This window comes from Macaca thibetana, chromosome 10, assembly GCF_024542745.1.
Source record: "Macaca thibetana thibetana isolate TM-01 chromosome 10, ASM2454274v1, whole genome shotgun sequence".
Lineage (NCBI taxonomy): Eukaryota > Metazoa > Chordata > Mammalia > Primates > Cercopithecidae > Macaca > Macaca thibetana.
In genome coordinates this window covers 13,855,276-13,874,323 of record NC_065587.1, presented here as the reverse complement: position 1 = coordinate 13,874,323, position 19,048 = coordinate 13,855,276, and the positions used below count along the sequence as shown (strand labels likewise).

At 50.9% G+C, this 19,048-nt stretch overlaps 3 protein-coding genes across 8 annotated transcripts in view; 2 read left to right on the top strand and 1 right to left on the bottom strand.

Annotated features, from left to right (window-relative positions):
• Positions 1-19,048, top strand: part of CYTH4 (cytohesin 4) — a 285,576-nt gene that overhangs the window by 5,314 nt on the left and 261,214 nt on the right. The gene's annotated exons all lie outside the window — the stretch shown is intronic.
• Positions 1-19,048, bottom strand: part of PVALB (parvalbumin) — a 307,642-nt gene that overhangs the window by 236,499 nt on the left and 52,095 nt on the right. The window lies entirely within an intron of this gene.
• KCTD17 (potassium channel tetramerization domain containing 17) overlaps positions 1-19,048 on the top strand; it is a 357,579-nt gene that overhangs the window by 328,805 nt on the left and 9,726 nt on the right. For 2 of the 6 annotated variants that reach the window (XM_050806334.1, XM_050806328.1), the window contains exons 2-3: positions 17,089-17,296; positions 18,438-18,546. In XM_050806334.1, coding sequence (XP_050662291.1) covers positions 17,108-17,296; positions 18,438-18,546 — 298 coding nt within the window. In that variant the 5' untranslated portion in view covers positions 17,089-17,107. Of the gene's footprint in view, positions 1-17,086; positions 17,297-18,437; positions 18,547-19,048 lie in introns of those variants that run through there. The other 4 variants (XM_050806330.1, XM_050806329.1, XM_050806333.1 and 1 more) reach the window with 2 other exon arrangements.

Genomic DNA, 19,048 nt, shown 5'->3' with positions numbered 1-19,048 from the left:
GCCTGCCTCCCTTGGCTGGGCTGTAAACCGTTGAGGGGTAACGTATCTTATTCATATTTCCTGTCCTGGCACCAGCACAGCAACTGACATGGATGGGGGTGTTGGGGCTCAGAAAGCGTTGCCCTAAAATACGGTGCTCTGACATGAAGCAGCCTCGAGGTCTATCTGACCTCTCTGCCTCCTTCTCTGAATTCTCTGACTCTCTCAAAGTGCAGGATGACGCTGTTCTCTGAAGTTTCTTTATCTTCCTAGAAACTGGACCTGCCAAAGGGGAACACAGTTACCTTTTCTGGAATATCATTAGCCAGAGGTTAAAACTCATATCCCAGAGGATATGAGACTGAACATTAAACACCACACCTAGAGCCCAAACTTCATCCCAAACCATTATCTGCTCTCTTTCCCATTCAAGGTCCAAATAAATTATTAATTATCGTCTAGACATTGGACTCATTCGTTTCCCCCTAAAAACCATTGACTGTCCTTCAAATCGCCACGTGTCCCCCATATCTCCTTCCCCCATGAAGAAGGGCGTATGTACCTGTACCCCACTGGGTTATTGGGTAACCATTCTGTGATTCCCTCATGCTCTGCACGTTGAAATACATTTTGCCTTTTCTCCAATTAATCTTCCTTTTGTCTATCGATTTTCAGTGAGCCTTCACGAGGAGAAAGGGAAGCTTTCCCTTTGTCTCTGCAGGGGCCAATGAATGTTTAACATATACACAAATACACCATCAGGGCTGAGAGACCCCTTCATAGTCCTTCCTGTTTACTGTCTCCACATGCCAGAGAGGATGCTAAGTGCTCTGCCTCCATTTACTCTAACAACTCGGAGAAACGGCTGTTATTATTCTCCATTTTACAGGTGAGGGGCATAGATAAGTCAGGTGATTAAGGTTGGGAGTTTGCGATCAGCCTGGCCAACACGGTGAAACCCTGTCTCTACGAAGAATACAAAAAATTAGCTGGACACGGTGGCAGGCGCCTATAATCCCAGCTACTTGGGAGGCGGAGGCAGGAGAATCACTTGAACCCCAGAGGCGGAGGTTGCAGTGAGCCGAGATCGAACCGTTGCACTCCAGGCTGGGCAACAAGAGCGAAACTGTCTCAAAAAAAAAAAAAAAAATTCAGGTGACTTGCCCAAGATGACAGGAGAGGTTAGATCTGGGGCTGGGCTCTGAATCCTGGACAGAATGACCACAGGACTTTTGTCCACTGCAAGACAGAATTGGGAAGGGGATCACAGAAGAGGGAGCAGGCTTCTCTCTGGGTGGGGAGGTGTCATAAGCCCCCTAAAACACATAGGCATGTATGCACATGCACACAAACACATGCACGTTCACACCTTTGTACACAGGTGAGGAACAGGGCAACCAAAGGCTGATTTACTTGCCTGGCTAGCTGTATGCTCTTTGATGTGTTTCTCCAAGACTTTTTTTTTTTTTTTTTGAGATAGAGTCTCGCTCTGTCACCAGGCTGGAGTGCAGTGGTGCAATCTTGGCTCACTGCAACCTCCGCCTCCCAGGTTCAAGCGATTCTCCTGCCTCAGCCTGCCGAGTAGCTGGGACTACAGGTGCGCACCACCACGCCCAGATAATTTTTATATTTTCAGTAGAGACAGGGTTTCACCATGTGGGCCAGGATGGTCTCGATCTCTGGACCTTGTGATCCACCCACCTCAACCTCCCAAAGTGCTGGGATTACAGGCGTGAGCCACCGTGCCCAGCCTCTCCTGGACTTTTTTTTAATGCTGCCTGATTGACTTCAAAGTAAAAGCAAGGACAGGCATGGTGTCTCATGCTTTTAATCACAGAACTTTGGGAGTCCCAGGCAGGAGGATCACTTGAGGCCAGGAATTTGCCTGGGCAACAAGTGAAGACCCTATCTCTTCAAAAATATAAATTAGCTGGGCATGGTGGCGCACACCTGTAGTCCAAGGTACTCAGGAGGCTGAAGCGGGAGGATCACTTGAGCCCAGGAGAAGTTCAAGGCTGCTATGAGCCATGACTGCATCACTGCACTCCAGCCTGGGCAACACAGCAAGACCCTGTCTCTAAAAAAAAAATAAATAAAAAGAAAATAAAAACAAGAAAGCATGTGAATATTAATTGTATTCACTTTGGCTTATTCCTTTTCTTGAGGTGCCTTTCTCACCTTCTGCAAAGTGGCAGGTAAACGCCCCTCCTCTAAACTGCGGAAAGCGAATCGGGAGAAATTCAGTACCAGGCTGTACTTGCTTTTCCAATGGCTGGAGCTACACATGCACCTTCTCAAGTGGGAATAAGGAGCTGAGCATGATTCTAGGTAGGAGAGATGCATCATGGGCAGGGACAGGCAGAAACTACTAGAAACAAGAGCTGCTGTGGGCTGGTTGGGAGCCCCAGGCCAGGAAGAGCATCTCTAAGAGCAGATCAGAGCTGCTGAGGGTGATGTGGATCCTCATGTTACCTGCTTGTTCACCATGCCCCTGGCTCTGAGACGTTTCTGGCTACCTGGTTGCCCTTCCTCGGCCCTGTACTCGTGTCCAGCCTCTGCCATCTTGACTCAATGACCCTTGGCATGCCCCATTGAAGTGTCTGCTCTGGCCATGCCAGCTCCCACCTGAATTTGCACATCAGCCTCCCAAACCCTCCCAGGCTATCCTATTCCTCCTTATCTATTGTGTGGGCCATGCCAAGAGCCAGGCTGAAGCAGGCAGTGGGGAAAAAGAGAAACCAGGTGGGGAGGGGACACGTGTGACTGTGAAGGGAGGACCCCAAGACCCTGCATGGAGGCTTCGCCAGTGTTCTGCCAGTGGTCAGCTGAGGCGCTGGCATGGGGCTTGGGCCCCTGGGGTCAGAAATAGGGCAGGATGGTCAACCTGAGGTGAACAGAAAGAGGTTTTGGAACCGAGGTCCTTCCAGTGCAGCCCTGGAGGGTGGAAGCAGGAAGGAGAACAGGAGACAGAGACAGGAGCAGGGGTGGGGTGGGAAGCTGCCAAGAGCCAAGGGAGGAGGGGGCAAGCCCCAGAGGCTGCGACTCGCCTGGCCTGGCCATTGCGCAGAAGGTGCGAATGTGTTAGGCTGGCTGGCAGATTCAGCATTGGGGCAACGGATCGCAATAGAAAGTGAGGCTGAGTATCATTAAACTAAGTCACCTGCTTGCCATTCGAGGACAGCAGAGTCCAAACAGGAGTTGCAGGAACTGGGCTCTGAATTATCATCCCACTGAATCATTTATGTTCCAACTGATTCTGCTGCCTTTAAAAAAAAAAAATTGGCCGTAAGAAATATTTATTAAAGACCCAAAAATAAAATGGCAGAATAGGCAATTAGAGAAAGTTGTGAATTCATGATTTCTAAATAACTGGTTTTTAAAAAATAAATTATTGGCCGGGTGTGATGGCTCACGCTTGTAATCCCAGCACTTTGGGAGGCCGAGGTGGGCGGATCATGAGGTTGGGAGTTCGAGACCAGCCTGGCCAACACAGTGAAAACCCCCCCCCCTCTACTAAAAATACAAAAATTAGCTGGGCATGGTGGCATGTGCCTGTAATCCCAGCTACTTGGGAAGCTGAGGCAGGAGAATCACTTGAACCTGGGAGGCAGAGTTTGCAGTGAGCTGAGATCACGCCACTGCACTCCAGCCTGGGCGTCAGAGCTAGACACCATCTCACAATATGTATTATTGTTTGAGGAGACAACACCTGTACTCTGAATAAATCTTAAAAGGTACCAAAGGATTCACGGGAGCCTCTCTCCCAGAGCAGCCCCAGTGAGTCAATTCCTTTCTCCCAGGCGAACACTATGTCAGTTCTTGTGTATCATCAGAGACGATTTGTGCATCTAAAATAAAGCACATATATATGTGTATATATTGTACATATTGCCTCTCTCTTTTTTGTCCATAGCATTTTGTTTTCAGATAATATGATAGTATGCCTGAAAAACCCCAGAGAATTAATAATAAAAGTTACTCAAACAATAAAAAAAAAAAATCAATGAGGTATACAATTAACATATGGAAAATCAGGCTGGACACAGTGGCTCACGCCTGTAATCCCAGCATTTTGGGAGGCCAAGGTGGGTGGATCACTTGAGGTCAGGAGTTTAAGACCAGCCTGGCCAACATGGCGAAACCCCATCTCTACTAAAACTATAAAAATTAGTCAGGTGTGGTGGCATGCACCTGTAGTCCCAGCTACTCAGGAAGCTGAGGCACAGGAATCTCTTGAACCCGGGAGGTGGAGGTTGCAGTGAGCCGAGATCATGCCACTGCACTGAAGCCTGGGTGACGGACTCAGACTCTGTCTCAAAAAAAAAAAAAAAAGAAAAAGAAAAAGAAAAAACTAACATATGGAAATCAGTAGCCTTCATACACTCAAACAATAGCCAGTCAGAGGATATAATGGTAGGCCAGGTGCAGAGGTTCACACTTGTAATTAATTCCAACACTTTGGAGGGCCGAGGTGGATGGAACATGAGAGGATGGCTTGAGCCCAGGAGTTCAAGACCAGCCTGGGCAACACAGTGGGACTCTGTCTACTTTTTTAAAAAAAGAGAAAGAAAGAGAGAAAGAGAGAGACTCCAATGGTAGAGAAAATGCTCAGTTACAATAGCAACAAAAAAAAAAAAAATCAAAAGGACAAAAAAAGCAACTTAACAAGAAATGTGCAAAGCCTATTTAGGATAGCTTTAAAATAACCTCCTAAAAGACTCAAAAGTAGGTTTGAACAAATGCAAGACATTGCTCGTCCTTGAATAGGACAACGCAACGTCATAAAAATGTCAGTTCTCCCTAAGATAATTTAAACATTTGACCCAACCACAGTAAAAATATCAACACGCTTCTTTATTGGGCTAAAAATGCTGACCCAAGTCCACGTGGAAAATCAAACATGCAAGAATAACAGGAAAACTTCGAAGAGAAAAAGCTACAAAAGGTCTGACACTACAAGAATACTCTAAAGACTCTGTAATTAAAACAGTGTGTGGCTTGTGCATGAATAGACAGACCAATGGACTAGAATAGTGAGTCCAGAAATAAGCTCAAATACTCAAGGAAACTTAGTGTATGATAAAGGCATCTCAAACCACTGGGGCAAAGATGGACTTCTTTTTTGTTTAAGAGACAGAATCTCGCTCTGTCATGCAGGCTGGAGTGCAGTGGTGTGATCGTGGCTCACTGCAGCCTCGAACTCCTGGGCTCAGGCAACCCTCCTGCCTCAGCCTCCCAAGTAGCTGGAACTACAGGTGCACGCCACCACGCTCAGCTCCAAGTAACTCTTGAATGTGATATTTTGGCTGCTTAGACTATACATACTCAGGCAAAATACAAAATAAAAAAATTCCCATAACAAATATTGAATTCTTGTTAATAGGTTTGTTTTTCACAATGTTATAGGTTACCAGTTATAAAACTAGGACTGGCCAAATAAGTGAATATATTAAATATACTGGGAACAAACTTTTTCCCTATTGGAAAGAAGACAAACAAATATGGAAAGGGAGAAGACTTGAATGTTGGAGATATCAGTGTGAACTCAGGATTTCTACTATAGACAGGTGCAGAAACTGTGTGTGTGTGTGTATGTGTGTGCACGTGTTTCCCAGCTCTAGCTCTGTTCCTTGAGATTTCCTGAAAGCAGTGACATCCTAATGCAATAAGCCCACCAAATGCTCAGGTGTTGGTTTTAGTTTTATCCTTTTTTTTTTTTTTTTTTTTTTTTTTTTGAGACGAAGTCTTGCTCTGTTGCCCAGGCTGAAGTGTAATGGCATGATCTCGGCTCACTGCAACCTCCGATTCTCAGGTTCAAGCGATTCTCCTGTCTCAACCTCCGGAGTAGCTGGGATTACAGGTGACTGATGCCACGCCCAGCTAATTTTTGTATTTTTAATAAAGACAGGGTTTCACCATATTGGTGTCGAACTCCTGACCTCAAGTGATCCGCCTGCCTTGGCCCGCCAAAGTGCTGGGATTATAGGCGTGAGCCACCGCACCCAGCCTGGTGTTGGTTTTAAATACCATTAGCCATCAAAAGGAACTGGAGCTGCCGGGGCAGGGAAAGTATAATATGAGCCCAGACTGTTTTGCTGGGCCACAAAGGAAGGAAGTGCTCAAATGATAATGGGGATGAGAAGGATACAAGAGCCGGTTAGGAGAGGAGAATGGAGACCCACTGTTTAACGGGTACAGAGTTTCAGTTTTGCAAGATGAAAAGAGTTCTGTGGATGAATGGTGGTGATAGAGTCACAACAATGTGAATGTATGTAATGTTACTAAACTGGACACTTAAAAATGGTTAAAATGATAACTTTTATGTGCATTTTGCTACAATGTTTAAAAAGATTCAGTGTTTAAGAACCTGTTTTTAAAAAACGACACAGGGGCCTGGTGCAGTGGCTCACGCCTGTAATCCCAGCACTTTGGGAGGCCAAGGTGGGTGGATCACAAGGTCAGGAGTTTGAGACCAGCCTGGCCAACATAGTGAAACCCTGTCTCTACTAAAAATACAAAAATTAGCTGGGCATGGTGGTGAGTGCCTGTAGTCCCAGCTACTCGGGAGGCTGAGGCAGGAGAATCGCTTGAACCTGGGAGGCGGAGGTTGTGGTGAGCTGAGATCACACCGCTGCACTCCAGCCTGGGCAACACAGAAAGACACCATCTCAAAAAAAAAAAAAAAAAAAAAAAAAAGAAAATTCAAAGGGGAAAGAAGTAACTGTACAGCTCAGAAACCTGGCAGACACCAACTTCACAAAATAATCAGCCGTGATCTCACCAGTAATGGGACAATGGACATCAGGGTCCTTCAGACCTGATGCACTGGCAAGAACACAGCTTCTTTTCTTTTCTTTTCCTTTTTTTTTTTTTTTATTTTGAGACAGAGTTTCGATCTTGTATCCCAGGCTAGAATGCAATGGCTCCATCTCGGCTCACCGTAACCTCTGCCACCCAGGTTCAAGCGATTCTCCTGCCTCAGCCTCCCGAGTATCTGGGATTACAGGCATGCACCACCACGCCCGGCTAATTTTTTTGTATTTTTAGTAGAGACGGAGTTTCTCCATGTTGGTCAGGCTGGTCTGAAACTTCTGACCTCAGGTGATCCGCCTGCCTCAGCCTCCCAAAGTTCTGGGATTACAGGTGTGTGGGCCACGGTGCCCAGCAACACAACATCATTTCTATGGGAGTCCTGCCAAAAATGCATACGCCAAATCAAATCATGAGGAAATATCAGACAAACCCACACAGAGGGTAATTCTACCAAAAAAAAAAAAAAATCACCTATACTTTTCAAAAATGAAAGAGAGAGAAACTGTCCCAGATCAAAGGAGAACGAAAGAGAAATGACAAGAGAATGCAATTGTCCTAGATGGGCTCCCAAAGGCTTTTAGCATTTTTTTTCCCTTTCTTTTGCTATAAAGGACATTAGTGGGACAAATGGAGATTGGAAGAAATCTGTAAATAAGCTATGGTATGTATCAATGTTAATTTTCTGACTTTGACCATTGTCCTGTGGTTATGGAGAGAATGTCCTTGGTTTTCAGAAATCACGTTGAAGAGTTTAGGAGTGAAAAGTCATTAATTTTGCAGTTTACTTTCATATTTATTTATTTTTAATTTTTATTTTTTTGAGACGGAGTCTCGCTCTGTCGCCCAGGCTGGAGTGCAGTGGCGCGATCTTGGCTCACTGCAACCTCCACCTCCTGGGTTCAAGCGATTCTCCTGCCTCAGCCTCCTGAGTAGCTGGGATTAAGGCATGTGCCACCACGCTCGGCTAATTTTTGTATGTTTAGTAGAAATGGGGTTTTACCATATGGGCCAGACTGGTCTCAAAGTCCTGACCTCAAGTGATCCGCCGACCTCAACCTCCCAAACTGCTGGGATTATAGGCGTGAGCCACCATGCCCAACCTGCAGTTTACTTTCAAAAACAGTTCAGAAAAACAACAAAGAAGGTGGAGAGAGATCAACAAAGGAAGGATTGTGTGAACACTTGGTGAATCTGGGTAAAGGCTCTATGGAATTGTTTACCTTAATGTTTGTAACTTTTCTCTAAGTCTAAAATTATTTTCAAAGCGAAATGTTTTGTTGTTATTTTAATGCAGTTTTTTTTTTTTCTGATTTAGTTTCAGTTAGGGCTGCTTGCTGACCCCACTTTCTTTTCTTTTTCTTTTTTTTTTTTGAGATGGAGTCTCTCTCTGTTGCCCAGGCTAGAGGGCAGAGGTGTGATCTCAGTCACTGCAAACTCCACCTCTGGGGTTAAAGCGATTCTCATGATGGGATTACAGGTGCCCGCCACCACGCCTAGCTACTTTTTGTATTTTTAGTAGAGACAGGGTCTCACCATGTTGGCCAGGCTGGTCTTGAACTCCTGACCTCAAGCGATCCACCCACCTCGGCCTCCCATAGTGCTGGGATTACAGGCATGAGCCACTGCACCCAGCCGACTCCACATTCTAAAACAAGGTGAAGTGATGGACTCTCGAAAGGATTTCTTGCTACTGAAGTGGTTAAGAGCTAGCTGTAGAACCCTAGGACCACCCCCCAACCCACACCTCTCCTGCCCCCCGCAGAGATAGGAGAGCTGCCACCAGGAGCAGCAGGAAGGTAGAGGATGCTTTCTCTAGCGGCAGGTGGTGCTGTCCCATGGAGGAAGTGCATGGGGTGCCTCCCCTCTCCACAGGCGGAGAGGGCTTCAAGGAGGCCATCTGCGGTGCTTCACCGGTGTGTCCTGGATTCTGGGGTCTCGGAGGCTGGGTGGACCCTTGCCTGGAAAAGCCTGCATCCTGGCCAGCTGCTCCTTGCTGGGGTCAGGAGGCGCATGTGCTCTGAGTCTTGTCAGGGTGGGGCCTGCCTGCAGGCTTTTCTGGGCCCAGCTGAGAGCTGGCTGAAAGGAGATGGCTTGGAGCTGTCCAGAGGAGGACTTGGTGCATGAGGGCACAGAGGCCGGAAGCGAGGTTGGAGAGTGGGTGGACAGTGGAACCCAGTAAGCTGATCCTTGAGTAGTATCCCAAGGGGTGAACCAGAGAAGACACTGCCCAGGAAGAGACCTGTAGTAGGAGCTACTCCCAGCAATGGGGGTACCAAATAACCCCCAAAGCAACCTGCCAGAAAACAAGGAGGCAGCTTGAAACATCTGCTCCAGCCACAGCAAAACCACACCAGAGGACAAAGGATGCCAGGCAAGGAAAACCTTTCCTGCCCTTCCTTCTAGCCACATCCCCACTCCCGCCAGGGAGGAAACAGAGGGGCACCAGAGGGTAGAAGGAGCTGGAGGAAAGGCTGGGGCCACAGCAGCACCGAACACTCCTTGGGCTCCTCCTCTGTAATGTGAGATCACGGCCACATCTCCCTGTTGGGTTAGGATTAAAAGAGATCATCCACAAAAGTGCTTGGGCAGTGCCCGGCACATGGAAGTGCCCATAAACATCCCTCTGGCAGCAGGGGCAGAGTCCACGGGGCCCAGGGGGTCAGACGGTAGATCCCTGTTCTGTGCAATCAAGCTGTGGAATTACATGCGTGGGAGCCAAGGAGATGTTGAGGCAGGAGAGGGGAGTCCTGGGGAGGGGAGGCCGGTGAGAGTTAGGCCAGCTGCCATGGCCTCAGTCCTGAGAGCTGAGCTTCTGCAAAAGGAATCAGCCATAGCAGACACATAGGCAGGCAGGTGCCCTGGGGCTGCTGTCCAAGACACTCCCCAAGGACCTGGGCGGCGGGCGCACCCCCTGCTGGTGAACAGGAGTCTCCAGCCACTCTCCTGCCCAGTCAGGTCAGGCTGGGAGCCCGCTGAGCCCCACCCTGCTGGCTGAAGGGAGCCGAGCCAGGGGCCCAGGTGGTCCAGCAGGGGCCCAAGGGGCCAGCATCACTGCCGCCCCCACTGCACCTTCGGGCAAATTAGAGAAGGCACCCTTTCCTCCAGACATTCCTGCCCTTCCTTCTACCCGCATCCCCACTCCCACCAGGGAGGAAACAGAGGCCCGGCAGAGGGTAGAAGGAGCTGGAGGAGAGGCTAGGACCAGACATTCCCAAGCCTGTCACAAGTGCTGAGCTTCAGACTTTCAGAAACGAAGGAGACACAGACCTTCCCCTGGAAGAGCTCACTGGGAGGGCCTGTAATGTCTGCAGACTCCAGGGTTACCATCATATCGTGAAAGGGCTGTCAAATATTCAAGTCTATGAACCCAAATCTAGCCTCTCTGAGAACGATGCTTCCAGCCCAGGACTTAGCACATAGTAAATGCTCGGTGATAATGGCTAATATTCACTGTGTGCAATAGCACTAATAAGCAGGAATTACATGACGATGTAAATACTGCAAACGGTTTGAAGAGGTTGCATCACTAACTAACAAGGTGTCATGAGTGAGGATCCCAGCCCGGAGCAGAGATTCAAACCCTGGGCCGTGGGCCTCTGGAAGCCTGATCTCATGCACCCATAGCTCTGGCTGGTCAGGAAACACTCTCTCTGCTTGGATATGCCTGTTTCTCTCCTCAAATGACCTGAAAAGGTGCAGGCTCAAAACCAAACAGTCCTGCACCAAGGATAAGTAGCAGAATTGGCCCCAGGCCGTGATAGGATTGGATTTGACATAAAGAACAGAACATGGCTGATCAGAACGTTCTGACGTGCTGAATCTGGGGACGAGGAGAACTGAAACCAAAAAACCCAGCAGGGATGAGTGACGTCTTAGTCATGGAACTGACAGCAGCTGTGAAACAAGCCGCTCAGAAGTGAGGCAGAGACTGCTGCTAAGCTGAGAAGGTTCAAAACAGGACTCAGTGATGTGCTCAGGTGAGAACTTCAGGATGTATCTTGTGTTCTTTCAGCTCTATCTGGAGCAGAAAAAAAAAAAAAAACTCCTGGGCCATTCTAGGTCACGGGCGGGGCGGGGTGGCATGAGGAAATGACAGCCAGCCTGCTCTGGAGCTGGGGACATCTAGGGTGGCCTTTCTCCCTGCCTTTCCCTCCAACCCCAGGAATGGGGAGTTGGTGGGCTTGGTTCTTCCCTGACCAAAGAGAAATGGATGTTAAGGGGCAGCCTTTGCATCGGGCACTGATCTTGCGTCCAGACAATGATAGGCAGGGTGGCAGGACTGGCTTCACCAAAGCCAGTGTTCCCTGGTCTTCACACAGGTGGCCTGGCGAGTGGCCTCCACCTGCTACCTCTTTAAATCCTCACAACAGCTGAGGTAAGCACTATTATTGTTTTCAATTTAGAGATGGGGAAACTGAGGTTCAGAGAGGTTAAGTGACTTTCCAAAAGTTACCCAGCTGATAAACCACGAAGCCTCGGCTAGCATCCTTGTCTGGGGGCCTGTACCCCTTAACCATATCTCTGTTCTATTTCACTTTCAAGTGCAGTCCAGAGCCATATTAAAAAGCACTGAATGGGACATGCACGGTGGCTCATGCCTGTAATCCCTGCACTTTGGGAGGCTGAGGTGGGATGATCGCTTGAGGTCAGGAGTTCAAGGCCAATCTGGCCAACATAGTGAGACCCCATCTTTTAAAAATGACAATAAAAATAAAAATAAAAAGCACCAAAGCACCTGATCCCTAGTGGTCTTGTGGTTGGGGCAGGGCGCAAGGGTTGGGGTCCGGGGAAGAAGGAAAGGAGAAAAAAAAAAAAGTACTTGAGGCTGCTCTTCCCAGAAGAAGACATCAGGGGGCAGTGTAACCAGCAGACATTTGAAATCTGGCCCTCCTCCAGTTTAACCATCTCCCTGAAAAGCAGCTAAGGAATGTTTGGATTTTTATCATTATCCTCCAAATGGGGAAGACATGCAAAAATCTATGCAGACTGACAGTCCGTGACTGCTAATAGGACTATCTGGGATTCCATGTTTTGTCCAAGCCTCCCAAGCCCACCTACCCCAAACCAAAGCCTTCCCTAGGGCAGAGGCCACCTCTGGCATCTTCATCTCTGTGTTTCAATGTCTGGCATATATAGTGGGTGCTCAGCAAGTCCAGCCGTGGCCTGAATGCTGGGTTGGTTGTGGGGAGGGGCCAAGCGTCCTTTTCAGAGGTGGGTGCACCCTTTCCCAGCCCAAACATGGCTTCATCCGGACAAAGCCCAGGCACGGGCAGGGACGTGGTGGCATCTGTCGGCTCTATGTAAGCATCCCGGGTCTTGCCACCTGGCTCTTGGCTGTGGCCCTCACCGGTGAGGTTGTGGGTTCAGATGGGAGCATTTTAGAAGCTTGTTGAGCAGAGCGCTGTGTCCAGGGATAGGTTAGGGTCTCTGTGGAAAGGAGGGGGAGTGACACTGGCCCAGACAAATCCTTTCCCTCCACTTTGGGACCAAAGATGCTGGCCAAGTCCCTTCCTGGCTCCTCCAGGACTGTATCCCATAGGCAGCGCCTATGGGACGGCGGAGACCAGCCCTGCCCCCGGCTCAGACAGGCCTGTGTTGGACCAGCCCTGCGACCGCAGTTTCCTCATCTGTAACATGGCGTCAAGAGCACCTGCCGCAAGGGTGCTGTGGGGTTCCATGGGAGGTCGGAGAGCAGAATGGTTATCAGCTGTAGCTTCAGAGCCAGCGAGACCAGGCTTTGAGGCCAGCGCGGTTCTCAGTAGCCATGTCCAGCATGACCCAGTAAGGACCCCTGGTCTCTGAGCCACGGCCTCACCCTCTGTAAGATGAGGGTGGGAACAAGATGGATCTCATGAGCTTGCTGTGAGGATTACAGGAAAAACACATGGGCACTACTTGGTCCAGAACAAACCCTCAATAAATGACAGCTGCTGCTCCTGCTGTTACAGGATGCCTGGAACACGGTCCGTGGTACCTAGCAGATGGTAAAGTTGTCTTCATTGGATACACACAGTACGTGTGGTGTTGCACTTAGGACAGTATCTGGCACATGGGAAGCATGAAGCAGTGAAATAAAATAACATGGGGGCAGGTTCTCACATCTGTAATCCCAGTACTTTGGAAGGCCGAGGTGGATGGATCACTTGAGGTGAATAGTTACAGACCAGCCTGGCCAATATGGTGAAACCCAATCTCTACTAAAAAATATAAATATATGAATTAGCCAGGCATGGTAGTGGATGCCTGTAGTCTCAGCTGCTCAGGAGGCTGAGGCAGGAGAATTGTTTGAACCATAGGCGACGGAGCAAGACTCTGTGTCAAGAAAAAAGCAGGCCAGGCGCAGTGGCTCACGCATGTAATCCCAACACTTTGGGAGGCCAAGGCAAATGGATCACGTGAGGCCAGGAGTTCGAGACCAGACTGGCCAACATGGTGAAACCCTGTCTCTACTAAAAATACACACACACACAAAAATTAGCTGGGTGTGGTGGTGCATGTCTGTAATCCCAGCTACTCGTGAGGCTGAGGCAGGAGAATCGCTTGAACCCAGGAGGCAGAGGTTGCAGTGAGCTGAGATCGCACCACTGCACTCCAGCCTGGGCGACAGAGTGAGACTTGGTCTCTAAATAAACAAATAAATAAATAGAAAAAAAATTAAAATAACATGGAAATACAGCATGAAGGAAGAAGAGTCCATCTCTGCCCTAAAGACATTCCCAGTGTATTTGGGTTCTTGTTCCATTTATCCCCCTCCCAAGTCAGGCCCAGTGTTTGACATCTTTGACACCTGCAATACGGCAGAATGGGGACAGGGCCTGTCCTCAGGGAGCTCACACTGTAGAGTGAGGGAAACAGACCAGAAAATGGTGCTACTGGAAGTGGGGGTGGTCTCTGGGTAGGTCCCCGACAATGTAAATGTTGGCTCTTACCCTTCCCTCCCCCTTTCTCCCTCCCTGACCCCGGGACTTTCCCCCACCCCAACTATCTATCTTGGCACCAACGCCAGGTTAAGATTCCCCAAATGCCACACTGACGACGCTCCTCCTTTGCTGAAAGACTCGGTGCTATCCAAGTTCTGTCGCAGCATCCACATGCCTCAGTAGAGAGAGGCAGCCCTAGGTGGGCAGGGGCTGGCCCAGGAAACGTGGGGGCTCTAACTCACCTTTCTGACTTTGGTTTTTTTGAGACAGGGTTTCACTCTGTCACGCGGGTTGAAGTGCAGTGGTGTGATCATGGCTCAGTGCAGCCTCGATCTCCTGGGCTCAAGGTATCCTCTCACCCCAGTCTCCCCAGTAGCTAGGACTACAGGCACATGCCACCAAGCCTGGCTAATTTTTTTTTAATTTTCTGTAGAGACGGCGGTCTTGCTGTGTTGTCCAGGGTGGTCTTGAACTCCTAGACTCAAGAGATCCTCCCACCTTGGCCTTCCAAAGTGGTGGGATTACAGGCGTGAGCCACTACATCTGACACCTTCCCAACTTCTCCTCAGGTCAACTTGTTTCATCCCAACGGGCCCACACCTGGCCTCGGGAATGCCCTTATTCCTCCCTATCCAGCTTTGTTCTTTTCTCTTTCCCCACTCCGTCCACCCTCCCTTCTCCCCACCTCCCGAGACCCTCCCTGGACCCTTTTCTCTTGACACTTTGTTGGCTGGGATTACAGGCGTGCACCACCACGCCTGGCTAATTTTTTATATTTTTAGTAAAGACAGGGTTTCATCATATTGGCCAGGCTGCTCTCAAACTCCTGACCTCAGGTGATCCACCCTCCTTGGCTTCCCAAAGTGCTGGGATTCCAGGTGTGAGTCACCACGCCCGGCCTGGGCTCCCCCTACTCTTGAACCAGATGCAGGTGGTCTCCTAACTGGTCTCTCTTTGCTTCAAACCACCCTCCCTGCAACCTAAGGTTGATCCATGTTGCAAATCTGACCGTGTCACTCTGCTGCCTGCCACCCTTGCGTGGATGAAGAAGTATCTCCTGCTCTAGTTTTGCTTTAGCTGACAATGGTTAAGGCCTCACTAAGTGCCAGCAGTCCTGCCAATCTTTCAAGGCCACTTCACATCCCGTCTCATTCACCCATTCATGCATTCAAACATAATAAATGCCAGGGACTCTGCTAGGTGTTTTTTTTGTTGGTTTTCTTTCTTCTTCTTCTTCTTTTTTTTTTTTTTTTTTTTTTTTTTTGAGACGGAGTCTCACTCTGTCACCTAGGTTGGAGTGCAATGGCATGATCTCAGCTCACTGCAACCTCCACCTCCCGGGTCCAAGTGATTCTCCTGCCTCAGCCTCCCGAGTAGCTAGGATTACAGGTGTGTGCCACCGTGCCCGGCTAATTTTTGTATTTTTAGTAGAGAAGGGGTTTCACCATGTTGGTCAGGCTGGTCTTGAACTCCTGACCTTGTGATTCGCCTGCCTTGGCCTCCCAAAGTGCTAGGATTATAGGCATGAGCCACCACGCCCCACTGTTTTTCTTGTTTTCTATCATTTTATTTTTTAAAAATAGAGATGGGGGGGGCAGGCGCGGTGGCTCACACCTGTAATCCCAGCACTTTGGGAGGCGAAAGCAGGAGGATCACTTGAGCTCAAGAGTTCGAGACCAGCCTGGCCAACATGGTGAAACTCTATCTCTACTAAAAATACAAAAATTAGCCAGGCGTGGTGATGCATGCCTGTCATCCCAGCTACTCAGGAGGCTGAGGCATGAGAATTGCTTGAAACCAGAAGGCAGAGGTCGCAGTAAGCCGAGATGGTGCCACGGCACTCCAGTCTGGGTGAGAGAGTGAGACTCTATGTCAAAAGAGAGAGAGAGAGAGAGAGAGAGAGAGAGAGAGGTCTCACTATGCTGTCCAGGCTGGTCTTGAACTCCCGGGCTCAAGTGAGCCTTGGCCTCCCAAAGTGCTGGGATTACAGGTGTGAGCCGCCGCACCCAGCCTATGCTAGGTATTTACAGACATTTCATAACTTAATCTTCACAACAATGCTCTGGGGTCACAACTATTGTAAGTCCCATTTGGCAAGGCAGAAAGCCAAGGCTCAGAGAGGAAGTTGCTCAGGACACACCTGGTGAATTTTAAGTAGCAGGATTCCAGTACACCTTTGATCCACTCCCTGCCAAGGAGAAAAGCTTTATGCAGAAACCAGGGCATTGAGTGGTAACAGGGAAACTTCTCCCAGTACAGGGCCAGGATGCCCAGTGTTCAGGCTAGCTGTGTGTGACATTGGATCAGTGAGGGGAGCCTCTCCCACATAGGCCAGGACCAGGACTGAAACCAGTAAGGAGAGGAAGCTAAGGAAACAGCTTCCTTGTCAGCCCCTGTCCCTCCCTGGTCCCAGACCACATGGTGGGGTCCCTTTCCCCATCCTGAGGTCCACAGAATGACAGTCCCCCTCCAAGTTAACTGGGAAATAACTCAGAAAGCCACCCGCAGAACTAATCCCTCCTCCTGCTTGGGGAGGACTTGGAAAAACTGAGAACAGCCAAAAGCCAGAATGGAAACTCAGTTCTCCTGACTGGGATCCAGGGCCTGCTCTACTCTTCCTCCTTAGAAGTCCTTCCCAAGGATCCCTGACATTCCATGGTCGGGGAGCAGGAAAGAGGCCTTGGCGGGTACTCACTCACCAGCTATGTGAGTAGAGCGGTCACTTCGCTTCTGTGGCTTCATCTGTAAAATGGGTATAGCCCAAAATACCAGACTCACAGGGCTGCTGAGAGCTTAAATGAATAACACACTTACGCAAAGTGTCTGGCATACAGGTGCTCAGCCAACCTCAGGTCCAGCTATGTCGTTCTCCAAGAACTTAGATGAAGGAAAGAACCCACTCCCACCCACCCCGCCCCCACCCCGATACACACAACGGGCAAATGAAAAAATATGACGAAACACATGCGGGTCAATGCTATGGGGATTCCTCGTCGGGGAAGTTTCTTCCCTTATCAGCAGTTGGATGACGCAGATGGCACAAAGGAAAAACAAGAACGCTCGGACCAATGGGAAGACTGCGATTTGGGGAAGCACTCATTCTTTTCCCAGAGATCGGGAGTTCGACCTTCCCCATACACAGTGATTTAGCTTCACTAGCCCAGACTGCGGGCCTGCAGGGAAGGGCGAAGCGGGGCGGGACCGGGGGCGGGAGCTGCGCGAGGAGGGAGCAGCGCGGGGCGGGAGCAGCGCGGGGCGGGAGCAGCGCGGGGCGGGACCCTCCCCGCAGCCCACGCGGAGCCAGGAGGCGCGGACTACAGCTCCCGGCCTGCCCCGCGCGTGATTCCCTCCCGCCCCCCGCGCCCGGGAGGAGGATGCAGACGCCGCGGCCGGCGATGAGGATGGAGGCCGGGGAGGGAGCGCCGCCGGCGGGGGCGGGCGGCCGCGCCGCAGGCGGCTGGGGCAAGTGGGTGCGGCTCAACGTCGGGGGCACGGTGTTCCTGACCACCCGGCAGACGTTGTGCCGCGAGCAGAAGTCCTTCCTCAGCCGCCTGTGCCAGGGGGAAGAGCTGCAGTCGGACCGGGTGAGGCCCCCGGGGTGGGCGGCGAGCGGGCGGTGGGTCCTCTGCTGGCCCGACGCAGGGCTGTCGGGCCTGGCTCGCCCGCCAGGCTGGGGACCCGGCTGCGTTCATTTCCGAGGAACTGGAGGCGGGAAGAAGCGGCAGGAGGAGGGAAGGGGGAGGTGGGTCTGGTAGTGAGGGATGTGCCCATTGCCGTGGCAACGGGACAACGCAGGTCGCGGCCATTAGAAGCTCTCCAGCCGCCCTGGATCGGGGTCTCACCTTCTCCTTTGGGGCAGTGGACAGGGAGATACCTGGGGCCTTTCCTCCCTCCCAAAGGGGACTCCTGCTCTGGGGAAGGAGTCGACGAGGCTACTTCTCCTGCCCTTTGGGATGTGGGTGGCGGAGGGGTGCAGGGAGCTAGCTGGATGGAGGAGCCCTGGGGCGCCTTTTGAGCGGGCTGAATCTAGAAGGAGCGCTGGCCCAGCGGGCACTGTTTCCACCCTGACTCTGCTGCACGCTGCCTGCTGCGACCTTGGGTCGGACCCTTCCCTGCACTGCGCTCAGCCTCCTTCCTCATCTGTAACACGAAGGGCTGGTCTGAAGATGACCTCTAAGGTCTCCTGTCCCCCATCCGTGACCTTCCGATGCTGTGGCCTTTGGCAAGTCGCCTCGCCTCTCAATGCCTCCCATCTCTCTGTAGAGTCGCATGGAAGCCCACTCTGCCTCCCTGCCTGCCTGAATGTCCAGTGAGATAGTGGCTTCTTTGGAAACTTGTAAACATCCCCTGAAAGCCTGGGGACCTGGGGGCGACAGTGGGGCTGGCATCAGGGGACAGCTTCTAAGAGGGACATTCGCTGAGCCCTGTGCTGGCCCAGTTGCCACTCAGACCTCCTGTCACCAGATGCTCACAGCGACCCCTGATGATGGGGAGAGGAGTGAGGCTCAAAGAGGCCAAATCATTAGCCTAAGGTCACACATTCAGGAAAAGTCAGAAGCAGGGTTTGAACTCAGGTCCACCTGACCCCAGTGCCTTTTTGCTCCTTTGTGCCTGCTCCATCCAGGGAAGAGCTCTCCCTGGACTCGCTTCCCTCCCTGTGCATGTGTGGGGTTGGCCTGGGAGAGGCCTCACTCTTCGCTCACGGAGCATCCCTCACCTCCATAGGATGAGACCGGGGCCTACCTCATTGACCGTGACCCCACCTACTTCGGGCCCATCCTGAACTTCCTCCGGCATGGCAAGCTGGTGCTGGACAAGGACATGGCTGAGGAGGGTGAGTTGGTTCAGGGGACTGGCCTGGGGCCCACATCCTAGCCCGGCCCTCTGCAGCCTGCCAGGGCCCTCTGTGGAGGCCCCAAGCCATTTGGACAACCAGGATGGCCGTCTGCCTGCTTCGTTGTTTCCTGCCTCTTCCCATCCGGACGAGTCTGATTCCCAAGCATCTGCCTGTGCCCAGCCTGGGGCTCTGCCAAGCGGACGGGCTCAAGCTTTCCCAGGGTACTGTCAGGGAGGTGACAAAGACACACGCGCAGGGGATAGAGGAAGTCAGCAATGCCCTGTGGCCTCTGCGGTGGGCTGTGATGCCCTTTCTCTCTGGCCTCCTAGGAAGCCAGATGTGGACTGTCACATCCAGAGGCTGGGGTGACAGGAATTTGGTGTTGACAGGCATGGGGAGAGCGCTCTCTCTCTCTTTCTCTGGCTGATCCAGTATCTCCAATTCTGCCTGGTGAGGGCTTGTAAGTGGGTGGAGCGGGTGACTGTTCACTAAGTCTGGC